Genomic DNA, 20,001 nt, shown 5'->3' with positions numbered 1-20,001 from the left:
CATTTCTGAAGTATTTCAAGGTCCTCTTAATTCTCCCATTCTTTTTTGTAAGGAATATACATAAACGTCAACTAAATACTGCATTCGCATGCTGAAAACGTAGGCAATTGTTGGACGGTTTACGCATGAAAAGCAACCGTAAAAAAAGGAATTTTATTTGCAAATAATCGAAGGACTGGCTTGCATAAAGAGCTTGAGCACGAGCTTTGTTTTAGTACCATGTATACGACGTATTATGAGCCTGTCGCATTGAACAAACAACCCATGGATGGTACTTATTTATACCCAGGTTGTAATTTATACCACTCTTTCCAGTCTTGAGCATGGATATAAGATATACCGGTCCGGTAATGTCACATCTAGGCATAGCATTGGAATGAAACGTCTATAAAAAGAACAAGCTTAAACAGAGATGGACAACAACTTCCCCGTTTCTACTTCCACTACGAATGTCGAGTTAGACAAACTCCAAATAAGATAACAAATTTTCGAAATGCCGCCGCCTCCCATCCGCCTGCCCTTTATCGCCATTAATATTATTTTTCTTTCCGCGCCTCCGCGTCGCGCCAGCGCGTCAGGCCATCACAAAGTTACCAGGTCTACCGATTTCGTCTATAAGCTACCGATCTATCGATTTAAACAAAAATCTAACGATATGTTCAACTGTGTCTTTAGTCTTTACCGTCTTTACAATAGAAAGCACTTTTAAAAATCTGACACATTTGGACTAAAAATTAAGCGATCATCGCGTCGTAAACTGTATAATCTGATAAATGATAAATTGTAAAACTTGGAAAATAAGTTTGTCATAATAATGCTTTTATTTATTCACTATTCTAATAAACAATATGCATTCCTTCGAAAACTCTCTATTTATTTATTTGGTAAAGCTAAAACACTCTATTTGAAAGTCGATTTAAAGAAAACAGTATGATTCATTGGCAAGCGATGTAAATATTTGTGATCAGGTAAAATTGTGATGTAAGAGGAGGCTTAGCTCGGAGGCGGCAGGTCAGTCAGTTGTTGATAGGCCGGCCGGCTGTGTAGTGTTGTGTTTTGTCACAGAGCTGACAAATGGAGGTTGCGAGTCTTTTGACTAATATAGTTGCAAGTCGTTTGACTGTAAGCCAACGGGGTCGTTTGACCACGGTAAGAAAACCTCTGTGACGTCTTGCCTTCGAGTTGGTCTTGAGAGTTTGAGGTCTCCATAATGTCTTCTCGATTGACGATGCGGCGTTGGGATGGTGAGCCACCCAAATAGCTTATTCGATTGGGATGCGAATCTGTTTAGCGGCAGAATTGCGTCCGGGGGAAGCCCCTACACTATTTCAGGTGGCACTAGCTAGTTGTTGAAGATTATTAACCAATAGATCCGAATAATATTTGAATTAGATGGAAAATATGGAATGGGATATATTGAATAGAATGTCAGTGATGTCAGTGGCTAGGGGGCGGAGTACCCCCGGGTGAGTCTTACTATTTAACTATCAATTTTATCCAGATCAGTAAATGTTTGTTTTGTTATTTTCATGTACAATGAGAGAGTGCTTGCCAATGACCAACTAAATGGATATTTGAGGTGAATTTGCATTGTGAGACCCAGTTGAGTAAGCCCCAAAAATAACGATTTTACAAAATTTTGTTTAGAAATTATAGGTATTTGTTCTGTCTGGTCGCAGGATTAAGGAGACATTTCCAAAAATCCTTATTGTCCCTTATTATTCTTAATTCGCTGTATTGCCGGCATTTCCGAAGATGATATCTTTAGAAAACATTTTGTTTCATTCATCTAGTAAAGTTGATTCCGCAGCCCCCCCCCCCAACTGTATATACCTATGTAATATGAAACTCGATGTTTTTAGTGAATTTTAATGCTTTTAAAAAATAAAAACTGCTTAATTTCAAATTAACTAATACCTATTTTAAAAACTAATTAGAACTGAATAAATCAAAATTGAACAATGTGTATATTCAATACCGACTAGATCTATATCAAATTCAAATCTAATTGAAATAAAACAAAAACACTCAAATTCATTGTTGATAACTATACCAACATAAAGTCGTTATAGCGTGTAGGACGTAATAGATCTTTACAAATACAAACATCTCCAAATGCTATCGAAAAATGCCATAAATTTTAAGATATCGGACATAAAAATTGCAAAGTTGGCGTGGGAGCCTGTTTATACTGTGCGATGCGTAGTTAAAAGTGTTTGAACGATACAGATATTTTTAATTTTTATCCAGTAATAGGTACAATGGTTGAACGAACTTGTAATATCAGAAATTGAGATTAATCAAATAAGTAAGTGTACTGAGAATTAAAATAAAGATGTACCAAATATGTAACTAAATACATATACCAGTCGACATTCTACCAAGTGTTTGATTTGTCTTGAACCTGTTAATTGAAATCAAATAAGTGAACTGGTCAAATTTTAAGTATTAACTGTTAATTTATAAAATGGGTTATAACTTCAGAGTTTACTATGATGTTTTTTTTTGTTTTATTGATTCTTCTCCACCTAAAAATACACATACAGGTTGTTAATTTGTTTATTACTCGCGGCAAGAGCTTTATGGTTGAAATATGGCTACCTCGGCTCGCTGGTCAAGAAGAGACGACGCGACGCGACGGGACGAGTCGAGCTTAGCTTAGTACTCATTTGGAATTTAAACCACCCTGTGCAATAATTGCGTGAGTAACTTTTCCTAACACATTATTATTTTTCGATCAGAACCATGTCTCCCGAGCATTTAGTTTTTTGACTCATGTCAAGTCAACACATGCCTTGCTTACTTTTTAAGAGCGAAATGAACTTGCCACGAACAATTTGCAATTTTTTCAACTTTCATTACATTATGATGTTATTTTTTAAATCACGAGGTGGCTTTGGTGACTGCCATATCGACACTGATTAGAACTCTGTGATAAAATGTAAAAAGTGTTAAAAAGTAACGATACAGGTTTGGTTTTAATAAATATTAGTAACTACAAACAAACAAAAACTTGTAAAAAATACTCTAAAACTTTGTAATTATTGTTTTTATTTAATTTATATTTTTTATTATATTTAATTTATTTGTGTTATATTAAATATATTGTTTTATGTTTTCCCATTCTTCTTCAAGGATTATTGAAGCGAATATTGATAACTTCAGTCATCTTCAACAAGATCAATGACTTTTGCACAATCTTCGACACTAAGAACCTTATTCATGCGTATTCAATGTGAAAATTCACGTAATTCAATCGTACACAACAATAATCACCAAAGCCATGTCGTCATTATGAAGAATAACATCGAAAGGTAAGGATAATTGAAAAAATTGCAAAATGTAGCAAGTTCATTTTACTCTTAAAAATTAACCAAGGCATGTGTTAAAAATAAAATATTCAGGAGACATGGTTCTGGCCGAAAAATAATGTTTTAGGAAAATTTGCTCACGAAATTATTGCACAGGGTGTTTTAAAGATAGGGTAAAAAACAACTCTTCGATTAACCCTGTATAATAAGTCAAATATTATAGTTTATAATAAACTGAGTTTACGAATTAAAGTTCATACATTTATATACAATTTGCTAAAAAATCAATAGGGCTAAAAATTAAAAAAAAATAACATTTTAAACAAGACCAAAAATTTTTGCGTTGCGTTTTTTGCATCTCAAATAACTAAAAGAATATAGAACTTGTTCCAAATTTGACAAGATGATCTTTTTGGCATCGAATTGTAATTTTACACTGCCCATTCAAAATTACACCAGGTTACCAGATATTCAAGCAAACTAATTTGTACAACAAATTGCCAGGTGTTGATTAGATACAAAAACGATACAAAGTAAAGATAAACTCGTTATCAGTACCTATATTGTAATTTTTTAGCAATGCATTAAGCAATATCTAGACACGGTAATAAATGTAAACACAGAAAAATGAATCGGTACCTATATGTTTTGTTGTTTATATTTCTTATCTCTAAAGTGTTTATACGTGTTTTTTTCACTACATATTATGTTGTATAAACTAAACCGGTGCTTGTCAGATATAACACCCTCCGAATTTTGTACTTTTTTTTATATCACTCGAAAGCATACATCGAAATAAGTATTTCAAGCCAAAAAAAAGTGTGGATGATCCATAATTTAATGAAAAAATAAACATCTAATTATTGCTACAACAGGCTACTTTCTATGCGAAAACTCCTCCAAATTTTGTCGGCGTTGCCAGATTCATTCATTTCTTCTTGAAAGGTTCATTAAAAAAACACGTGCTGGTCGGAAGAAAACTCACGTTAACAACAGACTATGACAACAGATTATTTTAAAATCAAGAAAAGGCGATCGTCTGAGGAACTGCTCCTACCCATAGCTGATATTTTGCCTACGAGATCTGACTATTTATAACTACAAAGTTGCACGAAAGAGTTTTGATTGCGTTGGTTTCAACTTGTTTGGGGGTTAATCTGTTGTTTTTTTATATTTTAATACGAATCTGAGTGCTTTCAATGTCTTGATTTTAAAATAACTTATAATCTGTTCTTATCGTGACAGCGCTACTGTATAAGGATTTGTTCGTCCGGCGACCGGCACGTAAAATCAAGTGAAAGCAATCAGATTCGTATTAAAATAAAAAACAAAACAAAAGATTAACACACTCACGGAAAGGTTGAAACCAACGCAATCAAAACTCTTTCGGTCTCAACTCTTTTTTTGTATCATGTAACGTACCGAATGATCGAAAAAAAACGGCGTCAGCCATGGCTATGAAATGAACATCGCTGTCATTTTATATGTAAAATTATATGGGGAATGTCATCGATCGTCATTCCAAGCCAGCTGGACGCCGTTTTTTACGATCATACGGTATTATGTATACAAACAAGAAATAACTTTTGGCAACAATGCTTAGGCAGCTTACATTCTTAACAACAAATGGTGACAGACGGCTCCGGCGGCAAGTTTGAATCGAAAGAGTAAATTGATCAGGCAAATATTACAAAATATATCACCAACTCTATTTTTGACTTATGACTTATTAATGCTTCTCACTGATTAATTCTGACCTTTATATTAATAAAAAATGCATATAATCGTCATATTTTACAATAATTACACGCTTATACAACTTCACCATAACCTAAAAATGCACTTTTAATTTATTTATTTTTCAATAATTTGTGGTTCATCCGCAATTTTTTTTTGCTTAAAATTCTTATTTAAGTGTATGCTTTCGACTGATATATAAATAAATGCCAAATTCGGAGGGTGTTATATCTGACAAGCACCAACTAAACCATATTCGCAATAATATTGTGTAAAAATTTCGTGATTCACATTCTCCTTATACAATATTTTCTGAAATTTCAGGAAATTCCCTACTTAAATCGAATTATCGTCTGTTTTCCTTTACAAGTCTTCTCTATTGGATTGCTGTGAGTCATCGTTTCAAAACTAATGACAATCTCACCCCCGTTTGACATTTACGCCCCCTTAGAAAAAAACACGTTTGTTTATTTATCGGAATATATTCCAAAACTCGGGTGTGGCATTCAATACACACATACATAATAGGCATATTTAACATTTTTTGAACTCTTTAATTTGTGAGGTTAAAATAAGGGGATGTTAAATGCAGATGACTAATTAATTAAAAAGAATATATTAAACAAAAGAGAATCGTAATAATATAACAAAGAATTATCAGTCTTCGTGATTAAAATAGTGTCATTAAATAAAGAAATCAAACAATAAGTTTACATAAAATTTTTGAAGATATATTAAAAACCCTAAATCCTGGCAACAGATGATAACAGTTGGAGAAAGAAAACCTACCAAGAATGCTTTTTATGACTGCTTGAATATTTATCAGCACCTGTGCAGGTAAAATACTTGTTAGTCATCTACAAAGGACAGGTTTTCGAGGTCCACCGTTCTGGCCAGACGACGGTCTAACCTGTGACCTGCCCATTTGGCACTTTTTTCACCGGTAAAACATCTGCTATCTTCAAATTAAATTTGCAAACTCTCGGCGCAATTGCACGGAGAAATACCGATGCAATTCAATTAAGAAAACCGCAACAAATTTTTCGCAGTACTAATGTTGCGATTCGGAGCTAAGAAAATGGGTAAATTTTTCGACTTACCCAAAGTTCGGTGCCCCAATTCGGGCTCTCCACGGCGGACGTCATGTTAATCCAAATTTAAGAAACACTGAACGGCACAAACACTTATTGTTTAAAGATTTTTACGTGTAAACACTATTTTTCGATTGACAACCCAACATGGCTGTTTTACAAAATCAACTGACGCTCGATCTCACTTGCACACAATCGGAAAACGATTGACAATTGCGAACATGGGAGAAAGAGAGATAGAAGGAGAGTTAATGGTGGTTGCATATATTTGAAATATATAATATTATTGAAAATATATTTCATCTTTTTCTTTATTATAAAGATATATTTAAGTTATAATAAATTAAATTTATTATAAAATGATCAAACTTTACTCTAGTGTATAAATTACTACTCAGTAAGGCGTACATTTGATATTTATGAGCAATAATTTTATAAATTTAAATTATATGTTTTGATATATCAGGCAACCAATTATACAAATCCGATTTTACAATAAAACTTATTTTTAAAAACATTTATCTCAACTGCCGTTTTTAGTAAAGTTGGTTAATAAAAATAGTGAACGATTTTTAATTTTATTATTTTATAAAATAGTGACATACAGAATAAAATAAAATTATTCTATATATTTTAATAGATATGCAGGGCGAATCAGATATATTTTGACACTAAATTTATAGTTTTTTTAAATGGAATGTGTATTTGTTTGTATAATAATGTCCCTTTTAAAGCCATTATTGCATGATATACAGAGCGAGTTAAAACTAAATGTTTGCATTTTTTTGAGGGATTAATCACTTATAAAATTATTTTGTTTTAGAAAAAAATGTAAACACATCTAAATAATAATATCCTATAGTATCAAAAATTTATTGTGTATTTATGTAACTGAAATATATATAACACAGCAGTTTATCTCTTAAGCTCACAGATATCAGAGCAATAAAACGTTTAAAACAAAATTGATAAGTACACCTTAATACATGTAGTTAAAATTTCATAAAATAATACAAATAAAATAAAGAAAAAATATTATTCATTACACTGCACATAATTTGCTGGAAAAAGTCCATATTTTCCTTTGCACAATCCCCTCCACCATCCTTCATCAATCTGTAAATAAAACATTATCTGATTTTTACTAATATACAGGGTGTAACCAAAATTCCCAAAAATCATTCTTATTGGTAGTAAATTTGAAAAATGTTTTTTTTTAGATATGTTGACTATTAAAGGGAAGTTATTCAGAACTATATTTTATATCTACGTGCCAATATTTATAAATATACAGGGCCTTTAAAAAAAAATTATAAATTTTTGAGAAAAAAAATGTCATACAATGTTACCTTTTCAATATGTGTAATGACATCATCTGGATCAAATGATATTTCATCATCTGCAGCAGCTTGATAGTCATACAATGCAATAGCTGTAATTCCTGTATCCACAATATCATCTTGGTTATAATATTCTGGTTGAATTGGTACTGAAACTTGAGCCGCAATCTCACTTGCTTTAGGTGGTTGCACTTCTTCATACTCTGCCTCAGGTTCCTAAGAAGATAAAAAATTAAAAAATCTCATGCAGTTGTACCAATAAAAAAACGTACTTCCTGAGAAAACTGTTGTGGTGGTTGAATTTTTTCATTATTGTCATAGATATTTTGAGGTTCTTCTGTGTTATCTTCAGTATCATCTTGTTTCTGCCTTTGTAGTTGTCTTAATAATTCTAATTCTTCCTTTATTGCATTATTAGAACCTAAACTTTCAACTTCAGCACTTTGTGCATTAGTAAACTGAGCTATTTTAGTCTGATCCATTTTTTGTGGTGTCTGCTTTCCAGGCTGGGACTCTACAAACAGCAACAATACATTTCATTTAAATAAACGCGATTTTAGTGACAAAATATATTTGATCACACTGTATATCTACAAAAAGATGAAAACATTTTAAAATGTGTACACTCTGTGTAAACAAGAATATTATTTACCTAAGTTTGTATTTTTAGTTAGGAAAGCCGTTTTTGATGAGTCAAGATGTTTAGGAATAACATGTTTTTCTGGTGAAGACGTAACAGAATTATCCTGACTATTTTGGCTAAACATTACAGCCTTTGCATGCACAGTCTTTTTAGGTGCAGGGGAACTAGTTTGTGAGCTTGACTGACTCTTTTCTGAATCTTTTGAACCCTAAATAAATTAAAAAGGTAATCTTTTTAAAAATAATGCTAACTTCTTTATATTTTTACCATAGTTTCAAACCTGGCTCTTAATTCTGATGGTTTTGCCCCAGCAATATCTGGTTTAATTTTAGTGTAGTTTGTGCCAACTTTTGTTGAATGTTCATCAAAACCAGCAGCTGATTTGTCAACTCTATATAAATTGGTATATCTTATAAAAAACCTTATTAAAACTGTTGTAATAATTACCTATCTGTTTGCAGACCAAACTTTCCACCAAACCCTATTTTATGATCTGTCTGACTCTCGTGCTTTTGTGGAGCTTCATGGTGGTCCCAGCCTACAGCAGATTTATCCTGGCGATCAGTTTGCACACCAAATTTGCCTCCAAACCCTTTAACATAGTCCTTTTGGGAGTCATGCTTTTCTATCTTCTCTATATGGTCCCAACCAACAGCAGATTTGTCTTGGCGGTCACTTTGGACTCCAAATTTGCCACCGAATCCCGAAACATAATCTTTTTGGGATGCATGTTTCTCAATTTTTTCCTTATAGTCCCAACTCACAGCACTTTTATCAACTCTATCAGTTTGTATTCCGAATTTTCCACCAAAACCTGATGAGTAATCTTTCTGAGAGGCATGTTTTTGTAGTTTTTCTTTGTATTCATGACCAACTGCACAAGAGTCCATCCTGTCTGTTTCAATACCAAATTTGCCTCCATATCCATAAGACGGATTGTCTGTACCTTCTTCCAGTGCTTTTTTCTTATGTAAAGCATCTGCTTGTTCCGTTTCTCTTCTCAGTTTCTCCATGTCGATGGCCCCAGCTGTTCTACCGGACCCTTCAACAGTGGTGGAGCCCCACCTTTGTTGTTGCTCGTCAACATCATTGATGAAATCTGGATCAGTTTCCCAATCGTCATCTTCAGTGTTTTGATTTATATTAATTTGTTGACCTGCAGCAGCTTTCCACATTTTGTCAAATTAGAGTTAAGTATGTTAAATTGAAATTAAGTCCTATAAATACACTAATAAATTTACTGTAAAATGTATGGTCTTCTGGATACTGTTTTGTTCACCATAGGTAAATCTATAATCTATTGTTGACGCCCCTATTCAATTTTTAGTAATTTTCGTTTTCTAGAAATTAAACTGTATACTTAACAGAACAAATATTCAAATTTAGCTCTTTATTTTGACCCACCCGATTACTTGTTTATCAATTTTCTTCATTGATGACACATTTTTAGGAGCTTGGTTGAAAATTTTTTTATTAAAAATAAATATGCAACAGTATGCAACCATACATACGTCAGGTGAGTAAGAAGAAGATAATTTTGATTATTTTAATCAAACAATTGTAATATTAAAACATTAATCTGTGGTTTAATTTTTTAAAACTGTAAAATACCACATGTTAGAAGCTTCTAATTTATATACACGCAAATTTTGGTATAATATACCCAAATTTTTAAGGATTTTACAGTTTTTAAAACTGTAAAAATCTCATTGGAGTATAAAAAATCGATTTTTACATACAATTTTTTATACTCATCCCTTTATATTTTTAATACAAATAATCTATGGCGGCACTCATTGCCAACTTCACTTCGAATTTGTTTAATTAGTCTATGGTTTGTTTTGGCGCATTGTATGAAAGTTATTTTGTAATATTTTCTTGTAAATGTATTTTTAAAAGTGCATAAATGAAGCTACTTACATTACCTTCGTTTTTATTACTATTTTTTGAAACGGCAATTCTAAGTAATTTCGTGACTGCTGATACTAACGGTGAGTTTATTTTAAGGTTAGAGTATACAAACATTTTATAGTACAATTTTTTTTTCTCTATGATATATTGTTACTTATTTTGCTTTTAGTACACTACCTGGACAACAATGAATTTTTTAAATTTAGTAATCCCAGACAAATATATGGAACAAAACCGCTACACATATTTTGTTATCAAGGAAAACCAAAATATATTATTCACATTTGGCAGAGTGTTATTGTAAGTCCTTATTTATCGAAGTGTATTTGTTATAAATCTTTTTAACTTGTTCTAGTTATACATTAATCATTCAACTGATGACTATAATCAGTTTGATGGAGGTTCACCTGAACATGTCGAAAAAGAGTACTTGGAAAAGAGATACAGTTGGACTAGCGGGCTTTTCTCTTCAAAATCGAAAACCTTTCATTTGAATCCTTTTAATACAAGCTGTATTGGTATTGAAAGTCAGGATACCTATTCTGTTCATTTAAAAATTATAAGTAAGAGAAAATATGGATAATTAACTTTTAGTTTACAGCTACTAAAATAATTTTAAAATTTTTAGGAGTGGATTTGTGGAACATTTTGAAGTTGGTTGCCGGTATAGTGTTTTTTCTTAGTGCACCCACTCTAAGTAAAAATACATTGTTTCATTATGTTTGTGGTGTTTCATCTGGAGTGTGTGCCTCATTCTTAATTCTGATTTATTTTCTCAGCAAATTATTTCCTAGGGTAAGCCTAAACTTTTTTTACTTATAAAGATAATATCAGTAAACAAAATACCTATCTTTTATAGAAGACATTTATGTATGGAGTTATTGGAGCAGGATGGACTCTTGTTATTTACTTTCTCCAGATATTATGGGACAATATGAAAACTATATTATCTCTTTATCGGACATATGTCATTTGGTATATAGTTATTACAGGAACTATAAGTTTTATATGTAAGTAAACTGCTGAAATAACTTGTTTTAATATTACATATTGTATATGTTGTGTTATAGTATGTTATCGATGGGGGCCTGTCCAAAATCAGAGAACCATGAATTTAATCAAATGGAGTTTACAATTATTAGGTCTTTTATTGATATTTTTCAGTAGTCATTTTCAAGAAGCTGCTATGGCTCAAGTGATATTGTTGCTTCTGTTCACATATGTACCTAAAAGGTGGGTTTTGGCCCCAAAAATGTATTGGTGAGTATTTGTATTTTTCTCCTGAACTGAATAGTACATTTTATCTAAAATGTTACAAAATTTTAAATATTGTAATATTTCCTATTTTTTTAAGGAAGAAAAGATTTCCACCAAAGTTGAAACCAATATCGAACGATGAATATTATGAACAAGGGGTACGAGAAACAGCAAAAGCTTTGGACGATTTAAGAAAATACTGTTCCAGTCCTGAATGTAATCAGTGGAAAACTGCATTAAAATTAAAAGACGTTAAAAGGTAATGTATTATCAAAAAAAAAATGTCATCGTAGTAACCTTTGAAATGACAATCACTGTAATTTTTAAAAATTCACTAAAAACTGTCACTGTCACAATGTCATTTGAGCTGTCACTATGACGCGCGTTTTTCCGATTGTATGGTATTTTTAATCTTTAAAATACGATTCAATAGTTTTCTATTAATTGATAGGTTTGCCTCATTCATTGAAGGCAACTCTCATCTCTCTGATGAGGAAATTCTGGAATACGAAACGTCGATTAGAGAAGAAGTGACAGATGACAGTGATAATGGGGAAGATGCTCAATTTTCGGAAGATGAAAGTAGTTAAGTTTCTAAAGACTGATTTACTTACTAACGAAGTTTAAATTTGTGTAGTTTGTCTTATCATTTAAGTGTAAATAAGTAAATTAGAATGTTTAATATTTATTTTCGTTCTTACATCTCATTTTGTAATTTTAACACTACTGTAAAATACCACATGTAAGTTACTTTTAATAAAGGACCATTTTGTAAAAATGTTATTTTTGGCTGTAAAATTAATTTAATTATAGCAATAAAAAGATTTCATCATTTTACACATCTCTATATCTCTGACTTTATCTTTGGATAGCCCTAAACATGGATGGGAACTAAAAAACCATCCATATTTCTTTAACCTGTAAATGTAAAAAACTTACCTCCACAGTCTCACCAAGATGTAGATCTACTCTTTGGTCTCACAGTAAAAACTCATCCCTGATTTATGGACACAGCTGATTTTAACGAAATAAAAATTTGACATTTCATGAATGCAACCAGGAAAACATATTCTCCTTTTTAAATCAGAGACAAGAGACAAATAGAAGTGTGAATAAATAAATGGAAAATTTCCATTTAATATTATTTTTATCCATGTTAAATAAACAAGGATAACTTGTAACTATACATTTAGTTAATATTTGAAATAATATAATTTGTATAATTGTAATACAAATCCAAGATTTTTATATCAAGTGTTGTTATGAATCGCTGATCAGCCTGACCTGAATATTATCAAAAGAGTTAATGTTTGTTTGGCAACATAGATAAGGAAGACAATTTGGAACCGATTAAAGAGCTACATAAAATATAATGCTTGATACAATAGAACGGAAAATTACGTAAATAGGTTAGGTATTTAAAACTGAATCCAAGTATGCTTACTCTCAAATTCAGAAATTTTCTAAAGTTATCCAGATCGCTAAATGGCCTTGTTAGAATTGCATGTGACGAAGTTAGTTTGACCAGTTGTCAAACAAAGTATTTCATCAGGTTATATCAGACTCTACACCGAGAAGAAGGACCAGGCACTGAAATGGGGACCAAAAATTTCTTTAGTTTTACAGACTATGACTGTATTGGATTTGATTTAGACAATACCTTAGCTAGATACAAAGTAGGTGCTATGATAGAAATGGAATACCATATTTTAGCAAATTATCTAGTTGATAATAAGGGATACTCAGCCAGTCACTTACTAAAACCTTTAGACCATAATTTTATTATAAAGGGATTAATTGTTGACGATGAAAACGGCAATCTCCTGAGAATATCAGCTGATGGTACTATAATTCAAGCTACACACGGTACTAAATTTTTAACTGAAGAAGAAATAAAAAAGTATTACCCTAATTTACGCTGGAAGGCCACAGATTTATTCGCAGAAAACCCTCTTCAAACCTGGAATGGCCCATATTCAGAAAAAATGCGCACTTTACTAGATTATTATGATATAATTGCTAGTTTAGTTTTTGCTAGAGCTGTGGATTCTATTGACGAAGATAGTTCCGAAATCAAACTGTATAATATTTGGCCCGATTTATTGGAAGCTTTACAAGATATGTTTACCAGGGAGCATTTTCAGAACGAGCAAGGAAAGTATTTTGCAGAAATAAAAGCAAACCCTGATAAATATTACTACAAATGCAGTAATCACTTGTTAAACTGGATAATGGCTCTTAGATCAAAAGGTATAATAACCTTTTTGATAACAGGATCATATGTTGATTTTGCCACACACACCGCAAGTCATACAATAGGACAATTCTGGAGGGATTATTTTGAAATTGTGATAAGCTATGCGAAAAAACCTGGATTTTTTACAGATAAAAATAATTTTATTGGTCTTGATGGATTCTCAGAGACTGGTCCTGTAAACCTGGATGATTTGAGGTTAGGCGGAATCTATACACACGGTAACTGGACTGATTTAAAAGACTTTTTAAGGAAATGCTGTTCAAAAAAGGATCCTAAGTTTTTGTACATCGGGGACAACTTGGTACAGGACATCTATGCACCTCATGTGTACGCAGGCTGTGAGACTGTAACAGTTTGTGAAGAACTCGAAGCGGAGGGCGTGTACGGACATGACAAGTGGCATCCAGATGAACAGTTTTTGTGTTCGACTATTTGGGGCTCTTATTTTAAATGTAGTAATTCTGGAAGGTTAACTAATTGGTATGAAATGATGAAGAAGCATTCGCGATTCTTTGTTCCTAGTTTAGAATATGTTGCCGGTTTTCCTATTGATCACAAATTTAAAGTTAATATTTATTAATGCTTGATTGTATTGTATATTATGTGTTCTATAACATGGATTGTTTTTATATATTTTAAGAAATTGTAAATGTGTATATAATTATTTTTAAACAATAATTAAATAAATTAATATTTAAAATAAAAGACGTTAATTAATATATATGTTTGATTTTTCAATTTCTCATTTGGACTATGCCTATGTTGCCATATTAATTAATATGAATTTTTAAAAGTACTTGAATAAATAAAAAAGTATTTCAGGGCCTAGCATGGGCCTAGATTCAAGAAGTATCGCAAATATATGAGTTTCTATTATACAGGGTGTCCTAGAAATAAGTGCAAGTATTTTAAGTGGTGGTAGGTTTCGACAAAAGAAACATATTTTCTCTTTGGCGTTTTTCAAATAATTCCAAAATAACGGAGTTATTTTATTTTGAAAATTTCCAAAGAAAATGATTTTTTGCTAAAATTTTGAGAACCACTAGATCTTTTCTGGATTTTCTTTTTTGTAAATTTAATCTAATACCTATGTTGCCATATTATCAAGAAATTGTGTTTTTAACTAAAAATTAAAAAAAATTCCAAAAAATTTTTCAAAAAATTCCGAATTTTCAAAAAAATGTTATCGCGAAAAAAACCTCATTTCTGGGGTTGAACTATACTACCAGTTAAAATATTTGCACTTATTTCTGGGACACCCTGTATAGGTGTGCACATAGACTTAAAATAAAATTGTAAGTCTATGGGTGTGCACTTTTCACCATCAGTTTTTGTTGTATTCATCAGCTTATTAGATTTTTTTTACCAGAAACCCCCCCAATTTTGATATTACTTTTCAGCCATCAGAAGCTATTTTTTAACTCAATTCGTTTTTAGTGTGGGTTATTGAGGCTAGGAATGTAGACAAAATCTAGGTAATTTATGAAGTGGCAACGTGGCAAACCCTTTCAGATTTTTTCAAATTTTAGATAAACCTGCAGCTCTAAAAAGTTCTCAAAAATATAATATTTTCAAGATTATTTTCACAAAAAAATAATCATCGCTTTGCTTTAATATGAAATATACTACCAGTTGATATAATTGCACTTATATAAGAAATATCTTAATCTATACAGGATGTTCTAAATAGTCTGACCTAAATTTCATTAACAATTTAAAGTCTCAAAACTCTTGAATATATAAACAAGTATACTTCGGAGTTTCTGTCTGGTATTTGTAAGTCACTGAGTATCTGAATAAAACATTTATAATACTTGAATGCATATATTTTCGGTGTAACAAAGCTTTATGAAGATCTTGACTTTCCGTTGAACAACTCTAATTCACTTCCGCCAAAAGATTTCGGTTTAAAAAATATGTCAGATAGAAGTAATTCATCCGAATTAACAAATTCTTTATTCTTGGTATCTCCACATTGGGCAGACTCCAATATGGTTCTTTTGTCACTAAAAGATAACAATATAAATTGGGTTTAGAAGATATGTATAATCAAAGGATTTTCAGATCTAGTACCGAAGTACCTAAATAGTATCAACTCTAAAAAGTACTTTAAAAATATAAGATTTTCATTATCTTAAGGGTTACTAAAGTTGTAGAACATAGATAAACATAATAGGTTTGCTATCGTATATTAGAATTTTCTATTAATGATTACAAGGAATTTTTTGATTTTATAAAAAGTACCTACTACAAGAGTTTTGTACAATTAAAATTAATTATATATTTTTAAGACAAATCTAAATATATCATTATCTCTTATGTATCTATATCCTGGTTTTTTAGAGTTATAAAATTTTAATATAAAAGTCGCCTTTTGGCAACACTGTCTTTAAAATAATATCATGGTCTAATAATTTTAAGATTATACACATATAATATGCAGGGTGTGTAAGTAAATAAGTACAAAAAAATTAAGAGAATTTTTCAATTATATTCTATCAAGAAATTGGTAATTGTAATTATATATACAGGGTGTCCCAGAAATAAGTATTTTAACTGGGTGTATAAAAAACAACCTCAGAAACACGCCTATGAGGTTTTCTTCGCGAAAAAAATTGAAAATTCGGAAATTTTTGAAAAAATCTTTGGAATTTTTTTAGTTTTTAGTTAAAAAACATAATTTCTTGATAATATGGCAACATAGGTAGTAGATTAAATTTACAAGAAAGAAAATCCGGAAAAGATCCATTGGTTCTGAAAATTTTAGTAAAAATATTTTTTTTGTAAATTTTCAAAGTAAAATAACTCCGTTAATTTGGACTTATTTGAAAAACGTCAAAGAGAAAATATGTTTCTTTTAGCAAGATCTACCATCCCTTAAAATAGTTGCGCTTATTTCTGGGACACCTCAAAACAAATCTTCAAACACCATCTCAAAACAAATGAGAAAATAAACTTTTCATTTTATGTTCACTCACCCTGTATATTATTACTGTATATCACGATTTCTTCAATTAACGATATGATATAAAAGGTGTTTTATCGTATCGTTAATATACTAGACTTACTTATCAGTTTGAACCACACCATACATTATTTCCGGCTTGTGACAACCCTGTAAAACCAACTGATTGAGTTCGTTAACGATTTTCACAGCGTGCTTCAGTTTCATCTTGTATTTCGTTGTTTTTTCCGCATTGTCTTCGTTCTGCGCTTTCAAAGTTTCATTCTCCAGCTTCAGCTGCTCGATTTCGTTCTCCAAGCAGCCGATTCTTTGTAGAATGCTTAATTCGTCTTTTTTGTGCAGCTTTTTTAAAGTATCGTTTTCCTGTCGTAACTTTTTAACCTGCGAATACGAGGGGTTTTCTTAAATAAGTTCAAGTATTTTAAGGGATGGTCGATCTGGATAAAAGAAACATATATTTTCTAGTTACCATTTTTAAAATAAATTAAAAACATTCCAGTTATTTAACTTTGAAAATTTAAAAAAATCATGCTCACATTTTGAGGACCGCCGGCATTATGACACAATTCAGCTTATTCGACTCGCTGGGTTGCCACATGGACTAAAAACTCATTTGTTGAAATTACTGTATCTATAAGGATAAAAATCATCTTATCCGATAGTCAAGCAGCACTAAACGCCATCAACTTAGTAACCATCAATTCGAAGTTGGTCAAAGAATGCCTAGAGAAGCTGAACAAATTAGGCAAAGAAAATAAAGTCCTCCTACTTTGGGTACCCGCTCACCGAGGGATAGAAGGCAATGAAAAAGCAAATAATCTAGCTAGAAAAGGAGCGAACAATCCACTAACTGGACCAGAACAGTTCTGTTTTCCAAGCGAAAATCAACTAAAGGCGGAACCGAGGAACCTGGAAGACTTCATCCGTAACCTGGAATGAGAGGTTCTCCAACGGTCTAAGAAACTCGAAAAAAGTTCCTCAGAACTTTTACGACCGAGAAAAATCAAAGATTTTCCTTGATTTAAGTAAAAACAATCTTCGGATTGTCACGGAGTTTCTAACAGGACACTGTCTCCTCAACGAACACCTCAGTAGGCTGAAGCTGAGGAACAACGGCGAATGCAGATTCTGTGGGGAAAATGGGGAAACGCCAAAACACCTTATCACTGAGACGACGACCGTTCGTGCCATGAACTTTGGTACGGCTGATGTTGAGGATGGGGAGCTGGCCTCTGTGAAGCCGTCTCAGATACTGGCTTTTGTTAAAGCTCTGAGACTGTATGATGAGTTTTAACACCTGTAAGGTCGCAGTGATTAACTCCTCTCTTAAGGGGAGCTCCCTTTTGAGAGCTGTAACTTCTTCGGGAAGCATTTTGGGACATACATTCATAGAAACTATGATTATTATTAGTTCCCAGTAGTTAGTACGCAGAAAAAAAAATCGTGGGTGTTTGGGAAGGCTTGAAAGGAAACAATGTTTTTGGGACGTTTCGCGACTTTATTGTCGCTTCTTCAGGCACTATAGGAGATGCAGCTTTTTTAAAAAATATCAAAATAAAATTAACTGGCCACTTACCCAAAACATATATTAATCCATATTATGCCTACAAACATTCATGGCGATTCCAACCGCCAACACTAAGACACATACAGACGAATCGAACAGAAACTTAACGGGTATTTTTTTGGCTCGATATACACCGATGCTCGGTTTGTGTCGTACTGACACCAGTTGAATTAATTTCGGTACCAAAAAAAGGATTGATTTTTTGTTTCGTTTATCATTAATTTCTTTCCCCGTGTCTCTGGTGCTCTTAAGAGCCCTAGTCAATTCCCTATATGTGCAGGCCGTTCGGCATCGCCATAAACAAACAAATGGAATCATAAAGTGGGCCTGATAATAATTAAAATTAAATTTAAATTATTTGTCAACAAATAAAAGATAAAAGACTAAAAAAATATTAAAAATTAAAAAAACATAAAACATAAAAGAAGCAAAAAAATGCGTTTAGTTAAAATCGAATTAAAACTAAAATAAATAATACATTGAGTACACAAGTAGGTATATATTATGTATAAACAAAAATAATTAACAGGTGTAGATAAAACAACCACAAAACTTCAATGTGGCAATATCAATACTGACAATATTGCCATAACAATAACTCTGCACAAGGAAAAAAAAATACACACAATCGCGACGGAAAAAGTAAGAGAGCTTTAAAGAAATACCCGTTAAGTTTCTGTTCGATTCGTCTGTATGTGTCTTAGTGTTGGCGGTTGGAATCGCCATGAATGTTTGTAGGCATAATATGGATTAATATATTTTTTGGGTAAGTGGCCAGTTAATTTTATTTTTATATTTTTTAAAAAAACTGCTTCTCCTATAGTGCCTGAAGAAGCGACAATAAAGTCGCGAAACGTCGCAAAAACATTGTTTCCTTTCAAGCCTTCCTAAACATCCACGATTTTTTTTCTGCATTCATAGAAACCTTTTGTTTAATTTTTATCTGTAGAATCATCCACCGAAGTTAGATACTCTATTTTTTGACACCCTGTATACCAACTTAAAATTAATTTTCGTAGTTGTTAATGTGTAGAAAACTTCACACAAAAATGCAGAATATGGGTGACGTAGCCGGTGCAACATTGCAAAACGATCAAGAAATTTCCGGGGAATGAACCTGCGGCGCTAAAAAGTTTTTTATTTCATTTTTCAATTAGATTGATTAAAAAATGAACAGAAGCCGGATCAAGATATATCGGCAGCATATTTTACCAATTCTACTTAATTAATGATTCCAGTCGTTATTATTAATGATTCCAGTAATTACCAAATTTACCTCTTCGGCATAGGATTTTTGCTGTTCTAGACACTTCTTGCTGCTCTCTATCAGCTGCTTCTCGTTCAGTTTGACTTGTTCTTGTAAATTAGCGAAATCTTCAACAAATTTTCTTTCTGTATATGCGGAACGTTTGACCAAATCCATATTTTTTGTGTTCAATAAAACAATTTCTTTTCTTAAAGCCTGATTTTCCTGTTCCAATTGCTCTTTTTCAAATAGCAATTTATCGGCGTCTTGAGATTTCACAGATTTCTTTTTTTCAACTGTTTGATTTTTAGACATGGAATTTCGGACGAAATTGGTTTGTGACATTTTCGAAATTTTGAAGAACTTTTTGTGACACGTAGCGCATTCTATGTGACAAGGCATTTTTAAATGTCTTATTGGGACAAGACGTTTGCACATCTTTTTTTAAGCTATAGATGAAAATAACCGAGTTATACAGGGTGAGTCTTAAATAAGTGCAAATATTTTCACAGAACTGGTAGATATCGATAAAAGAAACATATTTTCTCTTTACCGTTTTTCCAAAAAAGATCAAAATAACCGAGTTATTTTACTTTTAAAATTAAAAAAAAAAAGATTTTTTGTTTAAATTTTGAGAACCACTGGATATTTTCTGGATTGTCTTGCTTGTAAATTA

General features: G+C 31.9%; 5 protein-coding genes across 14 annotated transcripts in view; 2 read left to right on the top strand and 3 right to left on the bottom strand.

Moving 5' to 3' along the window:
* The window catches only part of LOC115882517 (formin-binding protein 1-like), a 117,482-nt gene extending 111,158 nt beyond the window's left edge, over positions 1-6,324 (bottom strand). For all 9 annotated transcript variants that reach the window (XM_030900615.1, XM_030900616.1, XM_030900617.1 and 6 more), the window contains exon 1: positions 6,149-6,324. In XM_030900615.1, coding sequence (XP_030756475.1) covers positions 6,149-6,193 — 45 coding nt within the window. In that variant the 5' untranslated portion in view covers positions 6,194-6,324. The remainder of the gene's footprint in view (positions 1-6,148) is intronic.
* Positions 6,325-6,996: 672 nt separating this feature from the next.
* Positions 6,997-9,607, bottom strand: LOC115882360 (src substrate cortactin). The gene is made up of 6 exons (XM_030900391.1): positions 8,570-9,607; positions 8,390-8,513; positions 8,132-8,330; positions 7,752-7,993; positions 7,489-7,695; positions 6,997-7,255 (listed from the first exon to the last, which is right to left on the bottom strand). Exons 1-6 carry the CDS (start codon positions 9,295-9,297, stop codon positions 7,175-7,177), a joined length of 1,581 nt encoding a protein of 526 aa, XP_030756251.1. The 5' UTR covers positions 9,298-9,607; the 3' UTR covers positions 6,997-7,174.
* A 324-nt stretch (positions 9,608-9,931) lies between these two features.
* LOC115882285 (nuclear envelope integral membrane protein 1) lies at positions 9,932-12,073 on the top strand. Its single transcript, XM_030900251.1, has 8 exons — positions 9,932-10,113; positions 10,203-10,333; positions 10,389-10,596; positions 10,662-10,828; positions 10,893-11,043; positions 11,104-11,293; positions 11,388-11,549; positions 11,742-12,073. The coding sequence occupies exons 1-8, from the start codon at positions 10,029-10,031 to the stop codon at positions 11,878-11,880; spliced, it is 1,233 nt and encodes a 410-aa protein (XP_030756111.1). The 5' UTR covers positions 9,932-10,028; the 3' UTR covers positions 11,881-12,073.
* A 294-nt stretch (positions 12,074-12,367) lies between these two features.
* Positions 12,368-14,264, top strand: LOC115882284 (5'-nucleotidase domain-containing protein 1). Its single transcript, XM_030900250.1, has one exon. The coding sequence runs from the start codon at positions 12,727-12,729 to the stop codon at positions 14,125-14,127; it is 1,401 nt and encodes a 466-aa protein (XP_030756110.1). The 5' UTR covers positions 12,368-12,726; the 3' UTR covers positions 14,128-14,264.
* A 959-nt stretch (positions 14,265-15,223) lies between these two features.
* Positions 15,224-19,730, bottom strand: LOC115882409 (dynein regulatory complex protein 9-like). Of its 2 annotated transcripts, none has more exons than XM_030900463.1 (3): positions 19,347-19,730; positions 16,616-16,893; positions 15,224-15,553 (listed from the first exon to the last, which is right to left on the bottom strand). In XM_030900463.1, exons 1-3 carry the CDS (start codon positions 19,725-19,727, stop codon positions 15,394-15,396), a joined length of 819 nt encoding a protein of 272 aa, XP_030756323.1. In that variant the 5' UTR covers positions 19,728-19,730; the 3' UTR covers positions 15,224-15,393. The 2 variants fall into 2 exon arrangements, with proteins under 2 accessions (XP_030756323.1, XP_030756324.1); XM_030900464.1 differs by having other exon boundaries at positions 15,235-15,553; positions 19,356-19,730.
* Positions 19,731-20,001: the final 271 nt, after the last annotated feature.

The sequence above is a fragment of the Sitophilus oryzae genome, unplaced genomic scaffold (assembly GCF_002938485.1).
Source record: "Sitophilus oryzae breed Bouriz unplaced genomic scaffold, Soryzae_2.0 scaffold_177_pilon_pilon, whole genome shotgun sequence".
In the NCBI taxonomy this organism is placed as follows: domain Eukaryota; kingdom Metazoa; phylum Arthropoda; class Insecta; order Coleoptera; family Curculionidae; genus Sitophilus; species Sitophilus oryzae.
Note: the sequence above shows the minus strand (reverse complement) of the source record. Positions and strands in the feature narration are given on the sequence as shown.

Bases quoted from the DNA above. Each gene is read 5' to 3' on its own strand.
- LOC115882360 (XM_030900391.1), bottom strand. From the start codon at position 9,297: ATGTGGAAAGCTGCTGCAGGTCAACAAATTAATATAAATCAAAACACT. The intron at 8,331-8,389 runs GTAAAAATATAA...TAATTTATTTAG, and splicing joins GAGCCAGGTTTGAAACTATG to GGTTCAAAAGATTCAGAAAA. The intron at 7,696-7,751 runs GTACGTTTTTTT...TTATCTTCTTAG, and splicing joins CACAACAGTTTTCTCAGGAA to GAACCTGAGGCAGAGTATGA.
- LOC115882285 (XM_030900251.1), top strand. From the start codon at position 10,029: ATGAAGCTACTTACATTACCTTCGTTTTTATTACTATTTTTTGAAACG. The intron at 10,114-10,202 runs GTGAGTTTATTT...TTTTGCTTTTAG, and splicing joins CGTGACTGCTGATACTAACG to TACACTACCTGGACAACAAT. The intron at 11,550-11,741 runs GTAATGTATTAT...ATTAATTGATAG, and splicing joins AAATTAAAAGACGTTAAAAG to GTTTGCCTCATTCATTGAAG.
- LOC115882284 (XM_030900250.1), top strand. From the start codon at position 12,727: ATGCTTACTCTCAAATTCAGAAATTTTCTAAAGTTATCCAGATCGCTA.
- LOC115882409 (XM_030900463.1), bottom strand. From the start codon at position 19,727: ATGCCTTGTCACATAGAATGCGCTACGTGTCACAAAAAGTTCTTCAAA. The intron at 16,894-19,346 runs GTAATTACTGGA...TCGTATTCGCAG, and splicing joins ATGCCGAAGAGGTAAATTTG to GTTAAAAAGTTACGACAGGA. The intron at 15,554-16,615 runs GTAAGTCTAGTA...GTTATCTTTTAG, and splicing joins GGTGTGGTTCAAACTGATAA to TGACAAAAGAACCATATTGG.